General features: G+C 37.0%; 1 protein-coding gene across 2 annotated transcripts in view; it reads right to left on the bottom strand.

The window, feature by feature from the left end:
- Positions 1–2,727: 2,727 nt before the first annotated feature.
- SEMA3A (semaphorin 3A) overlaps positions 2,728–27,383 on the bottom strand; it is a 166,089-nt gene continuing 141,433 nt past the window's right edge. For both annotated transcript variants that reach the window (XM_074538777.1, XM_005489169.4), the window contains 6 exons: positions 26,930–27,021; positions 24,138–24,179; positions 18,468–18,625; positions 14,304–14,371; positions 8,514–8,656; positions 2,728–7,005 (listed from right to left, as the gene is read on the bottom strand). In XM_074538777.1, coding sequence (XP_074394878.1) covers positions 6,550–7,005; positions 8,514–8,656; positions 14,304–14,371; positions 18,468–18,625; positions 24,138–24,179; positions 26,930–27,021 — 959 coding nt within the window. In that variant the 3' untranslated portion in view covers positions 2,728–6,549. The remainder of the gene's footprint in view (positions 7,006–8,513; positions 8,657–14,303; positions 14,372–18,467; positions 18,626–24,137; positions 24,180–26,929; positions 27,022–27,383) is intronic.

The raw sequence follows: 27,383 nt of genomic DNA, 5'->3' as shown, positions 1-27,383 counted from the left end.
CCAAGGAAACTTTATTCCCAGACAAAACCAAGAACAAGTATCAAGGGAAAGAGGTTTGGTGAGGCACTGATAAAGGGAGTAGGCAAGATAGGAGGAGACATAAGGTAACCAATAGGCAAAGGGGGAGGAGTGTGAGACACAGCTGAGCCTATGAGGATCACATGTGGGAGGGAAGAAGCTCTGGAGGCAAATCATATCTCAAGTTAGGGATGATAGATACAGAAAATTCTCGAAATAAATGGGGGGTGGTTACAATGACAGACAGGGGAAGTGGGCAGCACCATGAGGGAGGAAAGAAACTTATAAGGGCATAGGGGGAGGAACAAAGGAGCAGTCATTTTGAGGGACAAGCCCACTGGTGGGAAAAACAGGTGGTAAGCAACTTGGGGAGAAACCATTTTGAGGGGATTACATGGGGGAAACCAAGGATCAAACCATTTCTTAAACTTATACAAAGGATAACAAACTTTACAACAGAACCAACATAAATGCTTTTAAAAACACATGACACCACAGGCCGTGTCAAGCCAGATCCACCTGGGGGCTGATGCTCAGGAGATGTGCCTGAGGCCAGGGCTGGAGCTGCCCCTTCTGTCCCCTTGCCTGCCCTGTCCTGGATGTGGGGGTCAGGCTCTGGCTGGCAGGTCCTCAGAGACCCCTTACTGCCCACAGACCAGAAACTTTCCATCCCTTAAATCTTCCTGACAGGAATCTTTTCACATGGTACCTCATAGCTCAATGAAGACATGTTTTTTGCTGCCCACCAAGGCCTGATTTCACACCTGTACATGAGAACAGGATGTTTTTAGGCCTAATATTAACACATGTCACAAAAGAAGCATCTCAAGGAGGGCTGGTTGTCAGAAATGGGGTTCCTCAGGTGTGTTGAAGAGTGTAGAGTCCTTCAACGAGGACTGCAGAAACAATAAAATTACTTCAGGTTAATACTGAGGCAAGCAGAAGCCCATTTCCTGAGGCGTGGAAAATTGCTAAGAGAGAAATGGTAGTTGGTTTTCTTAAGCTGTGAAACTTTTTCAGTTTGGATACTGCTTCACTAGGGCTTTGGGATTTAGCTCGGATTATCCTGAAGTTCTCCAAAATGTCAATCTTTTATAAATTCCAGGAAAAAAAGGTCTCAAATAAAGCCTCTTCTCCACAATTTCTAGTTTTTCTATGAAGCTCCTCCAACCTTTCATGCAAGTATTTATGGGGAGCAAAGAAGCTGGCTGAATCACTGTTACTCTGATTTGCTTGTATCCTGTTACTGAGCATTTTAGGGATAACAGTCCCTTTGTTTTATGCTTTGGAAAAAAAGCACCATAACTTTGCCATTAAATTGATGTTTGATGGGGAGCTCAGTGAATGTGACCTGTAAGGAAAGAGAATAGTGTGTTTCAGTCTTCACAGAGAAAACATTTATAACAATTTACAGCCGAAGCCACCAAGCATATTCAGAGATGTACTAGAATTACATCTAGAGTCTCAAATCCTTAAGAGAAAAGAGAATTTCATCTCAGTGAAAGCTGGCTGTTTAAATGTATATCTACATATCTGCGCATTTGTATATAAGAACATATAAGCATTATATCTGAAATGTTTCTTCTTTTTTCCCATTCATTGTCATTGAAAGTAGGCATTGTGTGCTCCTGGCAATGTACAGAGTAGTAACAGAGGACACTCATTTTAGCTGTGCTCTGCAGGGAATTCTATCAAAGGACACAGTGTGGCTGCATCCAGAAACAAGGCTTTTCCCCTCTATTTCTAAGCTATACACTGGTCACAGAAATACAACGTTACTGCTTTTGCAAATTAGCGGATTCATGACTTGTGATATTAATTTTGTCCTTTTTGTATTTGCAGCATCTTTTGTAACCCGCTGAGTCGCTTGGCTGCTGCTGAAGGCTTATTTGCAATTTCAGAAAACAGTAGTAACCATAAAATTCCCTTACAGCATCCTTTAGAACCAGACTCCTCTATCTATCCTTGCTCTACAGGAAGGAGCACAGGTGAGGCTGAATGGATTAGTGACAGCTCAGTACTACTGGTTGATTCTTCAGTTCTGTATGTGCCAAATGGAAATAATGGTACTTTCCTTCCTCCACTCCTTGTCTAATGTATTTAAACTTCATGCTTTCCAGAACAGCCATTTGTCTTATTAGCTGTTTGCACAATGCTTAGTGCCACAGCGTATTACTTTTAGATGGAGCCCCTAAGCACTTCCAAACAGCTGCTAAGTTTACCTAAGGATACAAGAGTATGTTGGTAACAGACAGAACCTGATTTATTCTACTTGCTGTCTGTGCAAGCCAGTTTCCAAAGGGAAGCAGCATAGCTGTCCTGAGCCACAAGCATTGCACAGAGTGAAATTTCATCAAGTACAGCAAGTTGCTCATATTCACACAGCTTCCAGGCTGATTTACAGTTTGGTTCATGGGCAGAGTGGAGAGTGGGGGTGTGTGTATATGTGTGGCTTTATCTGCACAAGCTCAGCAGCTGTGCCAAAAGATAGGCTGAAGATAAGTTCATGCCTTTCATTTCAGGCTTATTAGTTTGTAGCCTTCAAAAAAAGAAACAAAAAATGCCACTAATACTAATAGCAATCCTTCTGGCCTAATAAACAGAACTCATACACATTGATAGCATTATATTGGCAACAATGCACTCCATATGCTCATGAAGGTTACAGGGCACATTTCCGTATAAACAGTCAAGACACTGAACTTCAAATATTTGGAAGAAATGTTTATTTAACAACTGAATACATGCTAAAAGAAATAATTTACAGCAGCAGTTTCATTACACTTTCTCTCCAGTTTTCTAGTTCCCATCTGAATTGAAGTGATAAATACAGAAGTGGAATTATTTACTACCCAGTGAGGAATGTGTTTAAAGAACAAGCACACAACTCAGACACTGGTATAGCAAATAAACCACCTTATCACCTGTGTGGCAAAATCTTGCATTTTAGTATTTTGCTGAACACACCGAAATGGAGTACCTCTAGATAACAGTACTTTACACTGTACCTCCTTACCTAGTCAAAAATATTTACATCTCTTTTGACTAATGTGTAGGTAGCAAAAACTGAACTATTAAACACATACCATTGATATTCACTAAATAATACATAAAAAGGAACAGTAAATGCGCATTCACATGCATTTAATTTAATTTTTTTACATAGTGACTTTATTGGGTCAGGAAGATTTAACTTTGTTTTGCAAAGATGCATGTTTTCTCAGTTTGATATTATAGTTTAACATAACCATACATTTTTTAGGAGCCATAGAACGAATTCCCATTTCAGTGATCTGTGCAAGTGCAAAGAGTATAAGAATAAGATTAAATATATTTTTGTTCCTTGCAGATGGATACCTTAAAACAATGAAAATAGATCTTTCTGGTTATAAATGAAATCCTTTATTTCTCTCCAGCTTAAACACAACTTTTTACTTACTTCTAAAGTCTGTAACTAGAGGTTTAAGGGGTTTTATTGGCCATTTACAGAAATACCATTTTAATCTTTATTTTCAAACTTTATGTTGCTTTTAACAATAATGACATAAATGGGGATATGAATCTTACTGAAGCTGCAGGGCATCTTTCTATACATTAATTCATTAAGGCCTAGGCTTTTTAAAAAGTTCACATCAGTATTAAATGTTGCTTTAACTTGACCATAACATGAACCTAAAAAATCAAAAGTTTCCACTGTTGGCTTGATCTTTTGCCCTCTTCTTTGTATAAACAAATACAAAAACTTAAACAAGACTACTCATGTCAGTGAGGACTGGGCTGAAGTTTGTAAGATATGATCATATCAATTGTTCAATGAGACTGCTAGGTCAGGGTAAAAATGTTGCAACTTCCGTAATTTTTTTCCCACAGATTATCTTTCTCAGTATAGAGAAACATATCTTGGAATTCTGACTTTATTTAATATGTTTACTCTTCAGGCATTGTAAAAGAGGATGGTTTTGTTTATTTTTTTTTTTTTGAGTTTCTATAGAACCAGTTGCTCTGAACATGGAAGAAAAAAAAGTTACATAGCAATTCCATGAATCGGTAAAAAAGGAATCAAAGTGATTTGGGGTCTATTGAAATCAGTCTGAAATTTTCCCACTGAATTCTCTGAGGTTTATTTTAAAACTGTTTCCTTTTGTAAGAAAGAGTATTGTAGTAACTAGATAGTAGAAAACAGCCCTTCACAAAAGGCTAAAGAATGTTCTGTGATTAAAATTAAATAATTCATCTGACAACAGTGCTCAGAAATTAACCATAAACTGAGCTGAAAAATTAATACTTCTGTACAGAAAAGTACATAGTCGAACATATGTTTTAATTCATCCATATTCAGCACATCATGAAATAATGGGAATTTACCAGCATACTGAAGTTCACAAGAGTCAGGTTAAGCATAAGAGAGACTTAAAGCTGCTTTAAAAATAAATTCCCAAGTGCTTTCTTAAATCATGGCCCTACAGCCTTGTCCTACCCTATTGAATGACTTTTTTCCCAAAGAATTAAATGACAAAAGAATCCTGCAAGTTCATCCCCTCCAAAGAATTCAAATGGGACTGAAGTAACTCAGCTGTTAGTGAAAATTCAATTTCTAATCCAATAGGCAAGAAGCCAAGGCTTCACTAAGCAGAAGGATACTTGAATTAGTGAGTGGCAAGGAGGCTGGGGCACGTTGCAAGAGATGCTGTCACAGCAGTTGTGTTATATTCTATCTGATAAGGCTGGTTGATAGTGTAGCAATAAATTGATAAATTAAATACCACAGAGTGGATAACAACAAAACAGATCAGTCATCAGTGCAGATACACTTTTATATAAAAGCTCCTTTAGCAAGCTAAGGATTTTGTTCTAGTAATTTTCCCCACAATGACATTACTTGAAATTATGTCATTTACAGACTCTACCAAGATAAAATATGGGAGGCTGGAGAAAGATGATCTCAAAAGAACTGGACACCATAGAACTGGGGACCAAAGGCACATCTGTGCTGAGGTGAATAAATCCACTACTTATAACCCTAAACTGACACTCATGATGCAAGTACGTTGTCTGTTTTACTCTGTTGCTCTCCTGTATATAGAATAATACAGAAATGCAGGACCAAATTTTCTGTTAGCATAAACTAGTCTTTAAGCTGAACGTCATCTATTTACTACTTCAGCAGATTTCACCCACAGGTAAAATTGTCCCTCAGGTCTTAAAATGGGGACCTGGCTTTGGGGTTGTTATTTAGGTGGCCTAGTGCTGTTTCTGTGCATTTTGGTGATCTGGCCCACAGAAAGAACAGAGCACTGAGAGTCAGTAATGTGGACAAATCTCTACCACAGAGCTGGGAACACAACTCCTTAAACTGAATGTGAGCTTTGCTCATGGGTATATGACAGTCTATGAGCATCAGTATTTAAATATTAGCATTCACAAATATGAACCAAGAAAGCAAGAGTGTAATTAGCAGAGGATATTTTAATGCTATTTGTTTTTTTTTAATTAAAAAAAATATACAACTGAAAATCAGTGCTCTCCTCTTCATTGGTTCAATCTATAGCAAGGTATTAACAAATTGAATAATTTCAAATACCATACTTAGAAAAACAGAATGCAGAATACTTCCATGCTATACAGTGACTTTCATGTTAAAATAGCTTAGTTTTAATATAGATTATTGACAGGGGAGGAGGCTAACTGCAGTGTGACCAGCTCCCCTGGAAGTTTTCCCAAACAAAAGAGTAAAGCAGTCATAATTGGAAGTTGTCTTTTTTCCTCTAAACCAATAATTAGAAAGTACAATATTTCTAAGACAAAAAGTCTAATCTATTTTAGAAAGGAGCTAATGTTTGCTGCATATTTTTTCATGGTACATTTAAATTATACTTTTAATAAAATACATCTTTAGATCAAAGCTGAAAGAAGTCATCAGTAGTAGGCCAGTGTACTCTACATTTTTTTCTTCCAGATGATGGATGGCTTATGTTGTTCAGATTTCCACAATCAATCTCATTCAGTGTTGTTTTTCCTCTTCTAGCACATATAAGCAGGAGAACTGGTAGACAAAACAAGAACAAAATCCTTGTGTCCAATCACGTGTTTAGATGTTCATCAGCTTAATGAGTTCATGCAGTTTTATATAAGTCTAGAAGTGGTAGTGCTGATGATGAAAGGTGGGGCTTGTTTTTCTTTCCTGTAAGATGACAGCATGAAATACACTATTTTCTTTATATCTCCATCAAAAGAGAAAGCAAAACTTGCCTGCTGAATACTTGCAGAAGTTTTTGAGCAGTAACCTAGGTCCAGGTGAGTTATCATCCTTGAAACTCTGGTCTTTCTGGTCTTAGAATCAGAGCAGAGAGGAAGGACTTGCAAGGAAAATTAGAAACGGATTTTATTTAAACCTAGTGGAAACTGTTTGAACTTTCCACTCTTGTAAACATCCACATAATGCCATGAAAAGGTTCATGAATATTGCATTTTTTTCCAGTTATCTGTCTATACAAGTTTCTACTTGGATGAGGTTCCTAGAAGTAATGTAGCTCAGACACTACGTGGTGCCCTCTCAAATTCATGGGTCCTCCTGTTTCTACCTTTTTTATTCTCTTGTAGGTGCTTCCACTTATTTGTGTTCACCTGCGCGTTGGCAGGCCGCTGCCGGCGCTGTTTGCGGTCTCTTTTCCAAACCTGCTCACAGAACTCATCCATGGAGTTGAGATTGGGATGGTTGATCAGCTGCATGAAGTCTCTGTACCAGATCTTTTGGCTGGGGGTCATGCTGTTGGTGGCATCCTTGATCTTGGAGCCGTCACCATCCTCTTCTTTGTGGAGCAGCTCTTCCAGGTGGTCGTTGTCGATCACCTCAAGGGTCACCTTGAGCAGGGTCTGCATGAAGCCGTGCTCCACAGCATGGCAGAAATATACACCAGAGTCCCTCCGGTGAAGGCTGCGTAGCAACAGGCCCTGTTCTGTCCGGATCATGTGGTCACCCACTTTTATCTGCATTGGGAAAAAGTGGTCATTTCAATAGTTATTTTTCATGCATGTGCTACATTATCCTCTAACCATGCTACTTCTTTATTACTGCTCCTCTTAACTGGCCAAGAATGTCCAAACCCACAAAAATGGAAAACCCTTTGCCAGTCATCTGTTATCATGAAAGGCTCAAATATTTTGGAAAAACTGATATAATGCCAAGAGTTTGGGAAAATAGGAATTTACTCCTAAGTAACTACTGCTGATGAACAAAGATCTGTTTCAACAATGTCAGATGGAGTTGCTAGAAAGATTACAGAAGATCTGAGCCTGTAATCAGCAGAGTAAACATGGATTCATTTGGCTGTATTACTGAGGTTAGTATCTGTTATCTGTTAGTCAAATCTAGGTCCATTTGCAGGAAAGGTTCTTTGTCTTCCTGTTCCTTATTACAAAATCCCTCATGCATAGAAGTGGGTTCCGCCTAAGTGGAAAATTTACAAACAAGCAACTAAGGATCAAATGTAAAAATTTTACTATTCAAAAAGCAACTGTTCAAAATACATTTTTTTTCTGAATTAATTGGTATCTACAATGGAACTTCATTCTCTGAACACACATGTTGCTGCAGACAGTAAAGGCACAGACCTGTTTGCTGTTTTCTCACTGGGAATAAATTCTTAATAATTTACTACTTATTCAGACAAAACAAAATATTAAAGCAGCTAATATAATGATTCTGAACATGCTTTAAATATGTGTATGTATACTTACAAATACTTCAATGCAACAAAACGGATTTTTTGTTCCCTAGCTTGACCTCCCTACCTACCAGAGTAGACGGTTCCCCTAAGATGTGTGTGACCTGGCTTGATACAACTTGAACACTTGGATGATTAATGACATAAGAATGCCAGTGACAAGAAAAGGAGAAAAAGAACGTATCAGCTTAGTGTAATGCAAACAGGGAAATAAGTGTTTCAGCCTCTCTGAATACTGCTTTTTGGTGAAAATAAAAGCTTCCATACTCTGGTGTCCACTACAGTTCTCAGTTCTTCAGTCAGACTCTGTTATCTGCAGTGAAGTCTCAGAGCATGCAGCACATGGGATGCTCCTGCCAGAGTGTGCTTCAGTCAAACAACATGATCAGAGGAAAGCAGTTAAGCTTTTTCTCAAAGGCAATTTTAAGGCCTTGTGATATTTAAATTTGGATAATCTTTGTGTGATGTTTCAGGTGACAGTTAGATGGAATGCTAGCTTTTTTTCTGGGATCTCTGATGCAAACCAGATCTGTTTTGCAGGGAGTCTAGCAAGGAGAGGATATGAATGCTTGCTGTTGTAACAATCTGTAAAACCTATTAAGGACCTTAGAGGATTTTATGGCAATAAGAGTGAGAATATGCTGAAGAACAATGGAAATCATATATTACAGAGAAGTTCTGCTCAACTAAAATTATTCTGGGAAGGATTAGACTGAAGTCTACCTTTATAGAGAAAATTAGTTGCATCCCTTTTTTTTTTTTCTACTGTACCTCTTCTTTGCGATCATCATTTTGCTTCTGGAATTGCCAGTAGATTATGGCACGCTGAGATTTTGGACTGCACTCAAGAAAAGTGCTGCTGTTCTCTACTCCATAGATAATCTTCTCCTCCAGGGCCTGACCACTTGGGTTATCTGCAAAGCATGAAAAAAAAAAGAAAAAAAAATCCCATGAAACTTAATAACCCTTAATTGCTATGTAATTTTTTTTTAGAATTTGGACTTCTTTAAAGTGTTTAAAGATAAAAACTTGAAAAAAAAATTCCCCATATTAGTATACTGTTTGAAAAATCTCCATCAACACCTCTAACTTTGTAAGGACCCATAGTATGTTTTTTAGTTTATTGTTTTGTTTCATTTTTTTTTAATTCTATTTTAAATCCTACCAGCTGTTAACATCTCAAGATGTGAAGTTAATGAATTTAATTGTGAAATTTTTTGAATAAGCCTCATTATTATTCATCAAGGTAAACATCGAGGACATGACTGGAATTTTTAATAGCAAACTGTATGCAACAAGAAAACTCAGGGTGTAGTTGCAGAATGTTTGTAATGATGCCTCCTGGGCTCTATGGTCATAATACTTTAGAGCAAAGTAATAAAACATGATGCTATTTAAAAGTAGAATAATGTTTTTAGATTATATGGCACTGCAGTTTGATGAAACTGTTAATGACCAGGAATAATGCTTTTGAGGAAACGATCTTCAATTAATCATTTCCTCTCATACTGATATAATTTATGGAAATGTAAGGAGGTTAATAAACCAGACATTATGGGAGGGGAAAAAGAAAGTTAAATAAATTACTTCCTTTTGTAACAACAATGTTTCAAGATATTCATCAACTTGCTGGAAATATCACATAGCTATAGGACTTATATGGTATTTGATTCTTCTCCAATACCACAGAGGCTTTCAGGCATCGTGTTTCAACTCTCCACCTTAGCTCTTTGAAATGCTGGTATGGACTTAAGTGACAACAGAACAGTAATCCTGAAGAGTAGATGAGGAGGAAGGGGTGGGTAGGCTGTTGAACGCTTGTTGATCTCATGGGGTTTCCTGACTCCTTGCCATTCTTTGTCTTTCTTTCCAATTTTCATGTTTGAAAAGTTTTTCACATTTTTAGCACTGTTTTGATATGCTTTAACAGGAAAATTATGTCTATTTAAAACCCTATTTAAAGAGAAATCCTTTGTCCAATTTTGTTAGCTCCCAACTCTGCCTTTGTCCTACTGACCATGTTGTTTAGCAAACACAGGAGGTTTGTTAGATGGCCGTGACAAAGGTAAAAGTAAAATTGAGCTCCTGACTTATGCTGATACAGAATCACATGTGACTTTCAATAATGACTTTCAGCCCTGGGAGAGGATGGCAAAAGGGATGTGGAGCAGAATAAGGGCTGGTGCTTGCCCAGTTCTCATAAAACATCAGATGGCTTATTAACACTGAACAAATAGGAAATGGGTTTGCTTGCCCTTCTCTGCTGGATTGTGGACCTTTTAACCAAGTGAGTGGGGTGTTCTATTAAAAACTGAGTGAAACAACTTTTATGACATCTCTCATAAACCATATTCCTGTGAAGAATGTCAGTACAGCTGTGGGTCAGGAAGATAGGGAGCAATGAAGGCATGAATTAGAAACAAAGGAGCAAGAGAAAGGTAAAACAGCTGTAATAGAATATAGCCAAGGTGGTGAGGTGGATGGAGCACAGGTGAATTTATTGAAACAGAAGAACTGAAGTATGTGAACATATTGACTGAATAGTAAGAAGTGATAAGATAAATATTGGAAATGGTAACTGATGGGTCCAGATTTAACACTGTGAATGGCTGATCTGTGTTTCAAGCCAGATGCTCTACTTAAGGAACAAAATTCACATGGCTGAGCAGGCAGCCAGACATCCTCATGCAGAGAAGAGCTGTTTGATATCTGAACTGGGATCCACAACAGACAGCACAAACAGGCCTTCAGCATTAGACAGTAGAAAATATCCCCTTTTATTGCCTGGGACACATATGTTACTGCTGCAGTGATGTGTTTCTGGGAAACAGTGATTTACAGACTTCCATAATAAAGAATGGAAACACAGGGATTCCACCCTAGGATGCACACTCTGTCTCAATTCCTCAATTCCCAGGCTCCCATCTTCAACAACAGCAATCTCATAGTTTGGATATTTGTATTCGGAGTAGGAATGTCAAGCCAAATTTCTAAGCCTAAGTGAACTTTGGGTCCTCATCTCCAGCATCCTGAAAGGACAATTTAACCAGCAGATTACTCATTAGGGGGCTTGCCGCTCCACTTCATTATATTTTCCTGAACATGGCTTAGTTCAAGTGAATTATACAGGGGCAGAGCACATGTTACACTGTTCTCATTAGATCCAGGAGAGACAGTTTTCTAAATCATAAATATCAGTCAAAAGGACAAATCCAGGTATTTCTTTGGTAAAATTCCTATGGACCATGAGCAGCAGCATATTTTTAAGTATATAGAGAAGTTTATACTGGAAAACTTAGGTACCTAGAATGTTCTTAGTGTCTAAGAAGCTAGTAATGAGTTTTATTGGAAATGCGCTCTGGCACCATTTCAAATTTCTGTTTCCTTGGATCTGGTCTATGATATTCTAGTGTGTTAGAGAACACCATGAAAAGTGGGTGAAGTACTCTTTACATTTCTTCACAGCTGCAGAAAACACAATATGGGTGACAGACACACAATGAGAGAGGAAGCCTTTTAGAGAGCCTTCAGTTTCCATTTCCATGATTTGAAGGAGCAGAAGGCAGGTCCAGAAGTTCACAAAATATTGAGCACATGGAGTACAAGAAAGTAAGCAATGATGCAATAAGTGAGCAATCACAGGATCAGAGTGAAGCTTTGGGACTGAGAAGCTGAAGAGACTGGATGGAAGAATGAAAGTCTGAGAAGTTCAGAAAAGCAGCTGGAGGAATTAGAAAATTATAGAAGTTGGTAATGAAATTCAGCCCAAAATCCTGCCTGAAAACAGTAATTCCCAAAATGAACCCAACAGCAGTATCAGTTTACTACCCTGATAAATATCCTTTAAGTACATAATTTGTGACATAACTGAAGAAGTATGAAAGGCTAAGTACTTATACTAAGATTGCTCTGCAGATGAATGAATCTCACAATACAGTTTAATTCAGAGTGATTCTTTGAACTTCCCCTGGGATAAATCATGTTAAAAAAACCCCACCTCTTCTTTAACAAGTTCTTCTTCAGAAAACCCCAAACTTTATTATTTCTTGATAGCTCTAGTATGTTACACTTTATGTAACATTCTCCTTTAGCTGCCACAAAGGTGACCACATTTTTAGATTTAAACAATAATGTCTGGGCAGTTGTACAGTGAAGGATCCTCAGCTCTCTCTAATATTGCTGTGCAGTCATTTTATACTTCTTATACATTTGCACTGAAGAGCAGCTGAAAACACTACATAAACCTTATTAAAAATATTATTGCTTCAGACAGATTGCAAAGTTGGTTTCTGTAATGTCCTTAAAAGATGTACATTAAGACAATATTCTTTTCTCATGGTTTTGTTGGTTCACATGGAGAATCAATTGGCACTTCCTGTAAATTAATTCATAGACAAGTAGTAAAAAAAAATGAATTTTAAGCTTTTTTTTTTGGCTATAGACAAAACCAATTCTTCATCTGTTGTACAGGGGACTTGGTTGCAAACAAGGAAAAAACTCAGCAAAAGTTGTCACAGGAAATTTATAGGACATGAAGTCATCTCTACTACGCATCATCATGTGTTAATGACAAGTAAATATAGATGTAATAGATTTACAACTCAAATGATTTAGAGAAAATTTCTTTTAAGATCAATCTAAACCATTCATTAAGTATTATGACTGTGCATCCTTCATGTCTAGGATCCAGAACTGCATTCCCTCACTATTTTTTGTAACTTACTGATCCTTCTAATGCTGTCTTATCTTGTTTCATATTTGTTCTGCTCATTTTGGCAAAGCTGTACTAAAACTCATTTTGATCAGGTGTACCATATAACTTTGTCCAGACCTGGAGCTCTCATGACTGTATCAGGGAAAAAACTGCATTTCTGTACTGCTGTGAAACTGGAATACTCTCTTCTCTTTGGACAGAAAGTACCTTTTTCAGACAAATATGTTTACCAAATATGGGAAGATCTGAAGTGTTTTGAAATGCTTTTTGCATCTATGAAAATAAAGACCTACAGTTGTATAAAGCACAGCTAGCAAAGGCTCATGACTTCTATAGAATATTAAAATGAACAGACCTGTGGTAGTAGACCAGTTCATAGTTTTGTACAGAGAGTAAAAATGTAAAGCTAAGAAATGCTTCTGCTGGTATTGAAATCAGTGTTTAGTGCCTGGTGAAACTCTCCTATTCTGGAATTGAAAATCTCATTCCCAATAGAAGGATGGTCTGATCTTCACTGTGTAAGTATTACCTGATATCATGTAATGGGAAATTTGTGACCTTCTCCTAGTCACAATTGACTAGTTCAAATTTAAACTAGTTGTACATTCATGAGTTCTCAAAATGTGACAACTACATACTGACCACAGTCTATTAATGCACTTTTAAAAGTCCTTTTTCCCTCTGAGTAACTTCGCCTGAGTCTGACAATCAGAAGTAAAAAGAAAAGCCATATTAATGTCAGCTCTGAGTTTCAAATGATTGAAATGAAGATAGAGAAAATTACTATTGGTAGTGAATTATCATTAACACAAAAGTAAAATTTAGGACTATTTATCATTTTTGCTATTACATGGACTGGAAGGACAAGAGGTTTTTGAGGTATTTCCTTTTCCAGTCACGTCTTTGTTTTCCCAGTGGTTTAACCCTAAGATTAGATCAGTTGGTTAGAGCATGGTGCTAATAACATCATGGTTTAGGGCATGAGGATCTCTGTATGGGCCATTCAGTTAAGAGCTGGACTCGATGAGTCCCTTCAAACTCAGAATATTCCGTGTGAAAAGTTCCTGCAGATGTGCCACAATCATGAAGAATCACTTTTTTCCAGCAGAGGGAAGCATTGCCTAAGCATTCCCTTCCCTTACAGCAAAATGGACATTTTTAATTTTCTGAGTGAAGGTCTTCTGAAAAGTTTGGCAACAAATGAGTAACTGTGAGAAGTTTGTCAGTCAAACAAGTCAGAAAAGGAAGCTGATCAATACACTGTGAAAATGAAACAGCTGACAAAAAAAGCAAACCAAAATACATCTAAGAAAACCCATGCTGAAAGCACATGGGTATATGCCTGCTGCAAGAACATCCTCATCTTCAGAGCTTTCAGTGTGACACTTACAATAAAGGTCACTCCATATTTTGCCAAGGAGGTTACAAACACATTTGGTTTGTAATTTGATTTTGTTATTATCATCTTATGCAAACTATGTACAGCAACATGGACATATTTCTTGATGTCATGAAGAAAATACAATTATTTTCTGATATAATATGCCTAATGTGATGGCATGGTATTATCAGGGAAGAGAAGCAGGAAAATTAAAATGCTTAAACTGTTTATTTGAGGAAGACAAAAAAACCAAAAAAGAAAAAAAACAAACCCAAATAGACTTCAGTGTCTGATCCAGGCCATTGTAAGCTATCTAAATTGGGATAATGATATATTATATTCATCTTTTGCAGATGTTCCAGACAATTGTCACCAACAAATCATTCACATGCTTCCTATGCTACCCTGTACAGAGTCTGTAAGTTACATACAAATGAGCTGCACTTGAGTGATGCCCATAACTCACTGTGGTGCTGCAGGTCTGAGCAGTGGGTGAGCGGGTCCCCGTTTCGGATGTCTTGTCGTCTGGTGCGCCTGCAAAGATCACATTTGAAACCTGTCAGTGCCCTTCCCAGTGCTCAACAGCAACAAATGGAACATTTCTATAATTACAGAGGCCACAAGTGCACCTAAACAACACTAGGAAGGAAATCATATTGTTAATACTATATTATTGTTATAATTTTGTAGACTCAGGCTTTACACTTACAGATGAAGTCTTCAGACACTGGTAAATACCTCTTGCACTAAGATACCAAATAAATAAAAAATGTACAATGCTAATTATTAGTATTAAATAAATACCAAATAAAATAAAATATGAAGTTTATTTTAACTGTGTGGGCAATACTGGTCATAGATAAATTCATTACTTGATTCACAGATAGAGGGACGGCTGAAGCATTAGAATATATACCATAAGGTTTAACATGCTTCAAAAGTACTCATTTGTGCAATTTGAGTATTGCATCATCTTTTAGATAGATGAAATGTTAAGATGGGTGCCTTTCAAAGAATGGTAAAGTGCTGTATTTTCTACAAAATTTAAATTAAAAAGCATAGATCATTTCAGCTACCATGGGTTTCACTGAAACATTTTTGATAAAACCTTTTAAAAAACTGTTCTAAATTGTCTTCAGGAAAAACAAAATAAAAACTTCAAAAGAAAGATTTTGAAATGCCATTTATTTTTTTTATATTCTTTTGTAGCTTGAGTCTGAATTCTACCTTTGATTGAATGTCTTTTTAACTCAGCATATTCTTCTCCCAGTTTGAATTCTACTGGCTCTTTTAAAAAACATGTTGATCTGTGCTAAAAAAAAATTGTTGTATTTCACTGAAGAGAGCTTTTTAATACAGTTTTGTTTTGCATGTGTTTTTCTGTCTTTGTCTGCTCCCAGTTTTGTTTAAATAGCTGTGACATAAAATTCAACTGAGCCAAAGAAAAGCGCTTCATATGAAAAAGAAAGAAAAAAAGAACCAGGCGAACAAAGATGTGTTTCAAGTGTGAGTACTTTACTTTAGGAATCGGAGAAAGCCTGAGGGCTTGCAAAATTAGAGGAGAACAAAGAGGATTAGGCTGCTGAACAATGCTGTGATTTCAGATTATGGTATCCAGCAACGGATATGCAAAAGTCAAGTAGCCTTGTAAAAAGCCTTGTTGGTCCCTCCCTTGTGACAGCAGCCCACATTTTTAAAAGCCATTATTCTGCAGCAGAGACCACGTCTCTTCTCCACACCAGCCCTCTTTGCAGGCTCTCACTAACAGCCCAACATCAGCTCAAACCAAGGGTTCTCACAGAGGCACAGCTGAGTCCTCCTGCCTGAAAGGTCTTAACCATACTCCTTTCCACTGAAAGCTACTGAAATGTTAAACCTGAAACTATTTTCATGAAGTACAGCAAAAGCTTTCTTTTTTAGAAAAAAAAAATTAGACAAACATTTTTATATATTTATCTAAATAAAAACTTCTTTAGAATTATGAGTTAGGACATCTTAGAACACTTTAGTAAGAAGGAATCTTCTGCTGAATGATATATGATTAAAACATGTATGAATCATAATTTCCAATATCTTCACATTACTCATTACCAATGACAAAATCACACCCAAGATATAAGGAGCCATAAAATTTTGCTACCCCTTCCTAAATTTTAAAACAGCATATTTATAGATGCAATTTGTAAAAAGGAAATCTGTGGAAAGACTCATATTACTGTCAATGGAGTTTGAATGATATGTTTAGTTGGGATTTCAGGAAAATGTTGCACATATCACCATTGTATCAACACAATGATTTATGAAATATGAACCAGAACACGTCTGCACAGGGTAAAGTGAAGTGGTCACACTACAGGAGCTCTGAACTGTCATTTAGACTTGTAAAATGCACAAAGAAAGAAAAGCAAATAAAATCATAGCTTATAAAATCTCAAAAAAAAAAAAGAAGAAAAAATGAAACAAAACCCAAACCCTAATCCCAACTACAACTATGAATAAAACATCTGTACAATTGCCTCAGGAATCCATTTTCCCAATATTTCTGGAGCCTAAAATGACAAGAATTTATTATTAGGAAAATGTTGACATGCAAACTGTTTCCAACAATGCTGATTTTGTCATCAATGCATTCCAAGCTGGCTTGAGGTAATGGGTACAGCGGGTACCAGGTGAGCAGAGGATCCTCTCTCCCAGTAACACAGGCGTCCACTCTGCTGCTGCTGCCAAGGAAAAACTGGGGGCAAGTGGCAGAGAGAGCAGCTTTTTCCTATGCATTTTTTGGGTCCCAGCTTCCCAGCACTAACTTTTCCTTTCACAGTGGCCTCCAGAAAAGTAAATCCTGCACCCCAAGTTTTTCCTGTAGCTGTGCAACCCAGTTTGAGCCCAGTAACCCCCACCCCTAATTCCTGTAAGAGGTCCCAGTCACTTTACCCCTGATGGCAAGGTGAGCTCCATCTGCAGCAGGAAGTTGGAGAGAGAAGGAAAAGACAAAGAGCCCTATTTCTTCCACCAGTGTAAGCAGAGGAATGATGTGCTCTATGGATCTTGAGATTGGCTGGGGGTAGGAATGTGTGCTAGGAATGCTGAGAAAAGATGAGGTTCAGGGATAGAGAGTAGCAGAAAACAGTGATCCAGTGACTCCAGATCTTACTGTCTCCTTGAGCTCAATACTCAACCATATTGATTTCTAATACTAGGGGCAATACTCAACCATATTGATTTCTAATACTAAAGAACTTTTCAGAACAAATCAGTCTTTCAGACTCTCCTCGAAAACCTCACTGTTCCCTCTCCTTTCCCTCCTCCTCCAGAGAAACCACCATGCTACTAGCAAAAATAAAGAACTTAGCCCATGTAGCTGAGAAAATTTGACTGGCTTGACTGGCTCTTCTCTTGGGATGGGTTCTTCATTTTCTAAAGAAGAAAATGAAGAAAATTTCACAAAAAGCTTTTCTCTGATTAACTTCATTTCCTGGTGCAAAAATAGAAGCTGATGTTCCATGAGCAGCTTTTGTCATCAGTATTTGTTTAGGATACACTGTAATGCAAACCTTAAAATTTTAATTCTCTCCATCTGAAACATCTGTGGCAACTTCTCACCCTTCACCACATTTCATCTCCCTCAAGAACAATCAAAACCTGGAATTTGGCATTTTGACGCTCTCAAATAAGTATTTGCTACAATTAATTTCATGTATATAAACTCTTATGTGTATAAATCCTTGTATCCTTTGTTTCTTCATACATGCAAGATGTCTGGCATACTCAATTTAATGTGAGCACTTTTTTATCATTTTACTCAATTTATCAAGGGAATCTTAAACTACACCAATGTCTGCTTCTATTTGCAAATGTTTACCAGTTCAGTTATTCCTAATTTCTACTTCAATAGCCAGGAGCTCTTCAGTAACTAGCTTATATACTTTTAGAGAAAGAGTTTCAAATATAAGGGGAAGCAAAGAAATTAGTACTCTAAACCTTCAGATCAGGCTACTAGACTTGTAAATTTTAAACAAAACTGTTATTTTTGACTTGAGGAGTCACTTTCCACGAATTTTTGCACTGCAAAGCCTTTAGCATCAGTGCAGAGGGACTGTGGAACAGTGGTTGTTCTGATCTGGCAGCACCTGGGCACACATCAGCACGTACAAGTTATACTTTTGAATAATAGCAATAATGTTATATAACACTAAAAAAAAAAAGTTTCTATTAGTGTCCAAATGTTTTAGAAGTATTTCCCTTGAATCAGAATTCATGAAAATGCAGGATAATTTACTTTGGCAAGTAGTGATTTTCTTTGATTTTGAGCTTCCTCATTATCTTAGGGAAAATGAATTTTTTTCTTTTTGCTGTTTAAAAATGAATATGAAGTTAAGAGCTAATTTCAGAGACAACTCTTGCCTGAATGTTTTCTTACAGGAGCTTTTTAAGCCAGCCCAAGAAGTAGCAGTGGTCACTTTAAATCAACCAAGACTTCATATTGCATATAGCTCCCACAATGATGTTTTCTTTGGAAGAGAAAGGGCTCCAGTTAACCATCCCCTAAAAAATCTCCAAAGCCCTCTGGTCATATGGAGGCCATCAGTTAAAACAAATATCAAACCATGCAGACATGCAGAACTGTCCCTACCTCTTGGCAGTGGGGAAGTAACGTGAGCAGGAGGAGCCATCCCAGGCACAGTAAGGGTCCCTTGCAAGGCAACACTCAGCACAAGCTTTTCCATACACATCACAGCGGTGCAAAGGAAGCTGTGAAACTCCAGTGGCTGAGCCAATGTAGAGCTGTTGCTGTTGGAAAAATTAAAAAAAAAAAACCCAGTTCAAAAAATGTCACAAATTACAATTTTCATTTTTAGGAAAGCATAAAAATGTTATTATAATAATCTGTTAGGATCATTTCAAATACAATAAAGGATCATGATCCTGATGTATGCGAAAGGAATGAGAACAGAATTGTCCCCAGGGAAAAAAAAATCAAATAGAAAAAACTTTATTTTTTCATGAAGCCCTTGGTGGGCTCCCTAAACAGAAAGAAAATTAAAGTACTCTTCAGTTTTTTCCTTTTGTATTCAGATCCTCACACTGGGAAAACACCCAAAGTCAGTGACAGAACACAACAGAGAACATGCTTTTGAACTTGAACAAAAAGAAAACCAACACCAAAAAGAAAATACATTTCCTAGCATTATCTCAATTTATGCATGTGAGGGGGAAACCTAAAGCAAATTATTTCAGACTGATGCTATGATATTTCAGTTTAGAAGTGGTGCTATAAATGCACTTATTTGCATGCCTGGTAATTCCAGTGTTTTGTACTCTTTTCTATAAGTCATGATTTAACTGGAACATATCTTTAATGAGGGGGGAGGTTTTGTTTTGTTTTGGATAAAAACCAATGTTGAGTAGAAGATGCAGTTCAAATGCAGAAGTAAATAAAAAAACATGCATGCAAAATGAAATACAGCCTTGCATGGCATCACAATAGAATATCTTGTCTCTCTCAATTTCCTCTCTGATATCAAATTCATGTGGTCCACTAGGGAAGCTGGCCCCAGAGGGATATGAGTAAACTGAACTTCTGATCCCATGTGAAAGTCCAAAGAGAGATATTTCAGATTAGGAATTATTCACAAAGAAAACAAGTATTACTGGGATGCAAAACTAGAGGAACACTAAATAAATACATACACAAAGATTCAAGGGTATAATCCTTCTGCTTTGGAAACACTGACATTTTGCTATCAGACCTTGACACTCAGCACCCACAGTGGACCAATGAATAGCTGTCTTCAAGGTCCTACTCCAAGCAGTCCCATGAAGAAAATACTTTTTTTTTTCATTTTTCTTTCTTTGAAAACATAAAGGTGGTGTGAAAAAATAGGATTTCAAGAAATGTTATCAAAATTCTTCATCTCCTGCATTGCAATGTCCCAGAGGCACCATTTTCAGGGAATTCAGGGAAGGAAGATGGCAGTGGTCACCTACCAACTAGACATAATGAGGACCAGATAACAGGAGATAACAGCACCAAAACCACTCATAAGAGGTGTTGTGTTAACTTCTTTCAGAGACAGCAGCTTGGCAGTTTATACAGCCATATTAATTGTAACAGAAACATCCCGTGCATTTATATAAACACCGGTATTTTCTCAAGGAAAATATGACAAGGAAAGCCCCCAAAGGAAAATTCACTGGAAGATTGAAAACTAAACCCTTTCTAAGCAGCTGCTTCCATCTATTATAGTTTCATAGCTGGGTTGTAAACCCACATTCTCCAGGCAAAAATCTCTGACCACACAGGGCTTTGCACAAAGCCTGAACTGTACAAACCTGTTCCAGTCAGTGTTGTAGCCTTGAGAAGAGGGGACACACAACAGACTTGATGAGTTGCTTCTCTCTAACTGAAAGGACTTAATCAAATACCCACCTTAGGGCTACATCCTGCAGTAAAAAGAGCAGCAATTCAAATCTTAGGTGACCTAACTGCTTCTCAAGGGAAGCCTCTTCTCTTTACTGATTATGGAGGCAGCACAGGTCAAATTAGAGCTTCAGTTAAGTATCTTAAATGTCCAGATGGTATTGATCTGAGTCCTGTGTAATTGGGGCATTAATATCTGTATAAGCATGTAGGAACGTGTGGTGCAACTAATATAAAAATCAACCCGGAGAATGCACATGGGAAAATAAAGAATGGTGTAATGGTTTCCTATGTACCTCTGTAACCAATTTTATTTTGCAAAAATCCCCTCCCTGATTTCTAATAAATGTCTTAAGAATTAAAGAATGACCAGAAACCCAAGAAAAAAAAAAAAAAGAGGCCAAAACAGGGTTACTTAAAAACTATATTCCTTGTAGATAAGTTCATAGTTCAGCCAGTGAGCTGCAGCATATGTTTCAGGTGCTGCACAGCCTTAAGGCTGCTGCCTCGTTTGCTGCTCTTCTGATCATGGTTTTAGACTCCAGCTGGTGATCATTATTCTGGACACTAACAATATAAAAAAAAATCCAGGCAGTATGAAATTCAGAAAATAGAAATAGAATTATTTGCATCAATGGTCTGACCTTACTTTGCCATACCACAGTCAAACTGCCTTTTCAGCCATCTCTTCCAAGACTTTGTTAATTTAACGAATGAGATTATCAGATCAAACCAGAGAATCAAAAAAGAAAAAAAGTTGTCCTCTAAAAATTCTTGCACAAGTATCAGAACTCAAGAAAAACTGAGGAGACTAATATTTTATGCAATCCAGTGGTTCTGTTGGCCCCACAGTGCTGCCCAAATAAGCAGCCTTTCCCCAGACAAAGTCAGAAAAAGGGATAACAGAATGTGGAAAATATAATGCATAAGAGGAAGAACTTCAGCAGAATCTTTAAAGGAACTTTAGGGAGCATGAGATTCAAGTACTATTTGATTAATTTAATGTCTTGAGAAATAATGCAGAATAGTTCAGCACACTGTTTAAGTGACATATCCATTTGGAGCTGGTCCTTTCTATAGGCTCACTGTCATATGGACAGAAATGTTGATCTCTGAATAAAATTCAGTACTTGGTGAAATAAACTATAAAAGTAGTCACTGAGATATTTCTGAAGGTGTCTGCCTTGCTTTTGCTTGAAAATCTTATACAAGAGAAACAAAGCTCTTCGTAGCAATTCACCAGACAAGGACTTGTTCAGCTAAACTGCAACAGGATCTTCTTGTCCTTTTCCCATGCCACCAGAAACCCAACAGCTTTTTGAAGGAGCATCACAAAGCTGACCCTGAGAAAAATGCGAGAGGTTGTTCTGCAAAAAGTCACCTTTGATTGAAGCCCAGGCTGGATGTTTTGGCCTGCTTCCCTGTTTATAAGGGAAAAATTATGGAGCTTCACCTGGCAGGCTCTAAGCCGAGAGGTACCATGTGTCCCAGGGAGCTGTGAGCTGAGGCAGCTGCAGGGTGTTGCAGTGGCTCAAGGATGCTCTGAAGGTTTGTGTCTATTGCTAACAAAGCATAAACTGTTTAAGTGATAAGGTTACACAAGCCTAGGGCTCTGAACACAATCAGGAGGAATGTGTAGCTTCAGTGAGAAAATATAGACACAATTCCTGCGAGTTAAAGACAGCAGAGTGGAAAAAGAATGTATTAAGGCTTAGTCTTGCACATAAAAGCTAAATTTACTCATAAGCCACTCTTGCTCAAGGGCTAAATGCAGACTCAGAGAGAGACAGGAGCTTTAGTGCTTAATATAATTTAAAACCTAAGCTAAATTCTGATCCTGAAGAATTTGTAGATCTTTGTCTTTAGGAAGAGTAATTTGTAACATAACATATTGGCATGATGGCAAAAGAGGTAGCTTTGAACAACCAGACTAGTAAAACATTTAGAAATAAGGAGAAACTCCCTGTACCATGTTTTTATAATTGGATGAAAGATTTGTTAGTGAAAAAACAAAATGAAGTGATTATTTTTAAGGCATTCAATAGAACATGCTGGTTTTACTATTTACATTTCATGCTCTGGCTTTCCACAATGCATGGAATTATTGTGCTGTTTACATGAAAACCACCCTGCTTATCAGAACACAATGAGTAAAGTGTTTGAGTTATAGAACTACAGTATTTTTAAATCATAAATGTAAAATGGAAACATGTTGCCATATACTTATTTCATGCATACTGCCAAAAGCTTGTCATAGTGTATCATGATTCTGTCATTTTTAGCCTGAGGCTGGTTGATTTTTCATGAGTTTTACTCTGCCTGAATAACTTGTGGTTTATGCTCTTTTTTAGCTTCAGACAATTTTAGCAGTGTAAATTTGTTTTCAGAAAACTCAAGGAAAATTGTAATCTCTCCTGAATAACTAAAGATGTCTTGGAGGAAAAGCTGTATGAAAATGCATGGTCCATTTTCAAATATGACTGGCTGCTTTAAGGGAATGTACTTATAAAAATAATCCAAATCAGAGCATTTTGGTATGACGTGGACATATATACAACTTGACAGGTCTGTTTTTAAATATCCCAGTATTCAATAGTATCTTTCTCTTTGTCCTGCCAATTTTGCTGATTGAGGTGGTAAACTGTTAGAACAGTGTCCCCCCCAAACATTTTCTGTCAAATACATGAATGCTTTCAGACAACTTTCCTAAAGACAGTGAATTCAGAGTTAAATATGCAACATTTCAAATATAATATTGGCCTCTGTCCATTACAGAATGAATTTGACTTCTGTTTAATAATGTATAGAGTGAGGTAGAATTAACTAAATTTCACTTATAACGTGCACAATTTTTAGTGCACCTAGTCCTGAAAGCAATACCAAATCTCCTCTTTCCTGACAGTGACATGAACAAAAAGAAGTTCCCTATATTTACCAAATTAGCTTCCAAAAGTGCACATATCTGAAAAGGGAAAAAAAAAAAAAGTTAAATTTGACACTATGTTTTATGTTTCAGACTCCTGAGACAGGAAATGACAGTGGCTGGGATCCATCCACCTAATTCCAGGCAAAACTGGAAGATAGGCCCCTAATACTCACTTCATTCCTGGACTGCAAACCAATGTTCTTTGCACGACCACATAATTTATCAACTGCTTCACAAATTTGCTTAGAAATGCAGGAAACACCTTTACTGTAAGTCAGACACTCTTTACCTCTGTCCATCAAGAAGTTCCATTCATTTTAGTTATAGTCTCGTTTTACAGTACATATTTTTTCTATAAGCAGCTTGCCATTAGTGTACTCAACAGAAAGTAGGAAATATAAATTTTGGAGTGTGGAACCCTTCTCTTAACCACATCACTGAACCAGAAGGCCTTGGAAATTTAGACTGCATCAAATCTGTTGATCTTTTGTTAAAGCTGACTGACACAATGGAATGGATATAGGACAGAAAGGCAGGAGGATGTCTCATTTCCATCCTTTGCTTCCACCATCTGCATTTTGTACCAGATTATTCTACAGTGACTACAACTAGTCCCATTAAAGAAAGGCACCAAGTTTGGCCACTCTTTTTGAACAGTCTCTCTGTCATGGAAGCATTGTATAATGTGGACTTTTAAATTTATTTTTTTCCTAGAGATCCACCAGACAGCTGGTTAGTTTGCATTTAGTTTCCACCTTACCAGTCAGTAACACAAGCTAGACTTTTCCTTTCCCTATTGCACGTCACATTTTCCTGAGAAACTACTGCTGTTTATGTAAAGAGATGGGATGCTGCTGCTGCAATTAATATGTCTCTGCTTACTGCCAAGTTACTGTCTCTAGACGACAGAGACCAATAAATATTTGAAAGGTATTTAACATTTGTGCACATATTACCTGCTTTGTGGAAATCTTCATTGCTGAAATAACCGTGGGCTCCTAGGGAAAAACAGAGTTAAAATTTAAAATGAGCTATAAATATAAAAATTCTGTTACAACACTATTTGCATAAGGTAAACCCCCTGAAATTAAACTAGAAACTCCCTAGTAATAGTTGTTTGTCATTTGACAATAATTGTTGTCATTTGCAGTGGAATAATTTCTAGCTGTAAAGGAATTAGAATGCATGTACGTATCTGGGTGCATCTTTGATTGCTATGTTGATTGTAGGTATTTCATTTTCCATTATGAAGAGAATTTAATTGTGATCACTTTGTCACCAGTTCCACATCTTGAATTTTGTATCAACGCTTAATACTAAACCTGCATTTCAAGAACTTCCCAAGTAATATGAAAATAATAATGGCTGTATGAAAATTCATAGATACTATCTATTAAAGGTAATAACACTGAAATAAGCAACTCATTTTAAGTATATTGAGGTGAAAACCCCATTCCTGTGAAATTTTATTCATAAGAACAAGTTTTAATCCCAAGTATAATCTTTTTAACTGTTCTGCACTATTCACTTATAAAGAAGTTACATGCATTTTCAGAACATGCAACCAAAATGAGCAAGAGGTTCTTAGCATTCTGAGATATCCATAATTTAATCAACTGTTACAATTTCTAGGTCCAGGTTCTTGGATGGATTTTAATTTTAAAAGTGGCATAATTAGACAGTGTGCAACTCAATTTTGCATGAACTTTATTCCATCTAGAAATCTGCTATTGATCATACTTTTGATCATCATACTTTTGGTTGTGTACATTAATAAAGTGTTTATTAAGCTTTTACACTTGTATAGTTTTCAGCTTGCTTATCCTGAGAGAATTTGATATGGGTCAGTGGATGGTGAGCATGGACTCTCCCTTACAGAGGGGTTAATAGAGCTTTTATTAGAAATCATCAATTAAATGTAACATTTGAATGAAAATTGAACTCATTAGTTTGTTTGCTCAGCTGTTCAGAGAAATATTGCACAAATGGGGTTTAAAGAGGCATTTGTTATCAATGTAACAGATATGAAAGACTTTCGGCTCTGTGGAATTTTAAATGAAAAGCATTGTACTCAGCACATTGCAGCTTAACATCAAAATGCATTGCTCATGATGCACATATACTCTTTGCAACTAAAGTAAACTTACATTTGAATGAGGTACTTGTAAAATCTGTTGGAAATTCCCTATTGAAAGATTCATATCTTATACAGACAAATTGTGCTAATTCCACTGAAATACATTAATGCCCTCTTTAAGGCTTAAATACATGTCTAAAGAGATAATTGAGCTTTCAAGTAAATCAGAACACCCAAATATCTTCATGCAATGAAAAACTACACATGTAAAGTAAAATTTCAAATTTGAATTTGCCATTAACCGTTCTACTTCTGCAAAACCCTTCTGAAGTAAAATTAATTCCATTTATTTCCTTCTTTCACTTTTATATTTTTTTCCTTTAGCTTTATAGATCTCCTTTAGCTTGGCACTTCTACCTGTTTCATGGAAAAGATTCATATATTACAAACAATTTCCAAATTACCCTGTGTTCATGTAATGTATTTTGCATGTATAAAAAGGAAAAAAAAATGTCTAAATTTCTTCTCATAGTTTCTATGTTAAGAAAGAAAAAAAAAAAAGCATCCTAGATTTCTGTCCTCAAAAAACCCCATGGATTGCAAGAACAGGGACACATATTTTTCAGAGGTATCTTGCACTCAGAACAGAGGTTTCTGAGCAAGATTGGTACCAGTAACAGCAGGAATGCCCACAAGAAGCTCTGTTCAGCTAGATGGCTGACAGAGACAAGATTGTCTCTGCTCAAAAAAAAAAGGTGAAGGGATGGCAACAGAGTTTGATGAGGACGTGGTGGCTGGGCCAGGGAACAGTCCCTTGTCAGCACAAGAGGCTCCTGGAGAGTGCCAGCAGCATCTTCACACTGTCACACCAACCCCATGCTCCCAGCCAGGGATAACCCCCAGCTGCCTGGAGATGGGAAGTGGTGCCATAAAACGGCACTGACAGAATAACGCGGGGAATGTAAATTATTCCTTGTTGTGTACAAAACACGAGACATCCCTGGGTTCTGTCTGGGAAGTGTTTGAAAGGTTTACTCAGCCCTGCCTTGCAGGGCTGCCTATGGGATGCTGTATTTTTTAGGTGGCTCAAACAGAAAAAATGGAGGAGATTGATTTCACCAAGAAGTATTAGAGTTAGGGGGTGTTTATGGTGCGTTGTGTAGAACCATGAAAATGAGACCCCAAAGTGACCTTTGAAAATATAAACACTTTGTTCCTCAGATTATTAAGCATAAGAAATCTGGACAGATCACTGTTTTACCTAAAGTATCTTCCTAGTTATAATATGCTGATAGTCTGAATAGTTTTGAGAATTGATGCATTTATAAATTTGTATATAGCATATCACTATGGGAGAAAACAGACAGGCATTGTTCCCAGACCCACACAGGTAGATATTTAACTCCAGCATGCAACAGCTCTAAGATACAGAAATACTAATTTTCTTTTTAAACCACTGAACAAGAGCCCAGAATACCATTTCTTTTATCATTAACCTCCAGCTCACACTGAAAGTTTCAAGGTTTATTTTGACTGGTGTTGGGGTCTCTAAATGACAAGCTAATTAGAGGGGTATGCCAGGCTATTCCTTGGCTAGACTGCAAGAAGTTGAGTTTGCAGCTGTCCACAGAGAAATCTACAACCTGACACTCGAAATTTAGCGGCACTTACCCTAAAGACTGTCATTTCTTCCAGCAAGACTTCCTCTAATTCGTGCCAAGTCTCCTTAGGAATTGAAACCACTTTAAGAACTGTTCCAATATCTTGAAAAGGGGAAAAAAAAAAGTATTTTCAGGTGCTTAAGATGAATACTTCTGCTTTGTACCAGCCAGAATTTCTTGTAGCATATAATTATTTCACATATAAAGACTATGAAGCTACATTTCTCTCAGCACTCATTCAAAAGAACTGCTATTTAAAATAACCTCAGAAAACAACGAATTTCAGTAGAACATTTAAGTATTTGAATTATCAAAATGCAACCAAGAAAATACATACTATTATAGTTATTAAGGAATAGACAGGACTGAAATACTATTTAGGTGACAGTATAAAATGACAGATTCATGACTGGGGAAGGAAATGCTCTGAATTTACCCAGGTGTGTTTTATAGTCCATTTTGAA

This window comes from Zonotrichia albicollis, chromosome 4 (assembly GCF_047830755.1).
Source record: "Zonotrichia albicollis isolate bZonAlb1 chromosome 4, bZonAlb1.hap1, whole genome shotgun sequence".
NCBI classification, from domain to species: Eukaryota; Metazoa; Chordata; class Aves; order Passeriformes; family Passerellidae; genus Zonotrichia; species Zonotrichia albicollis.
This window is presented reverse-complemented; position numbering and strand designations above follow the sequence as displayed.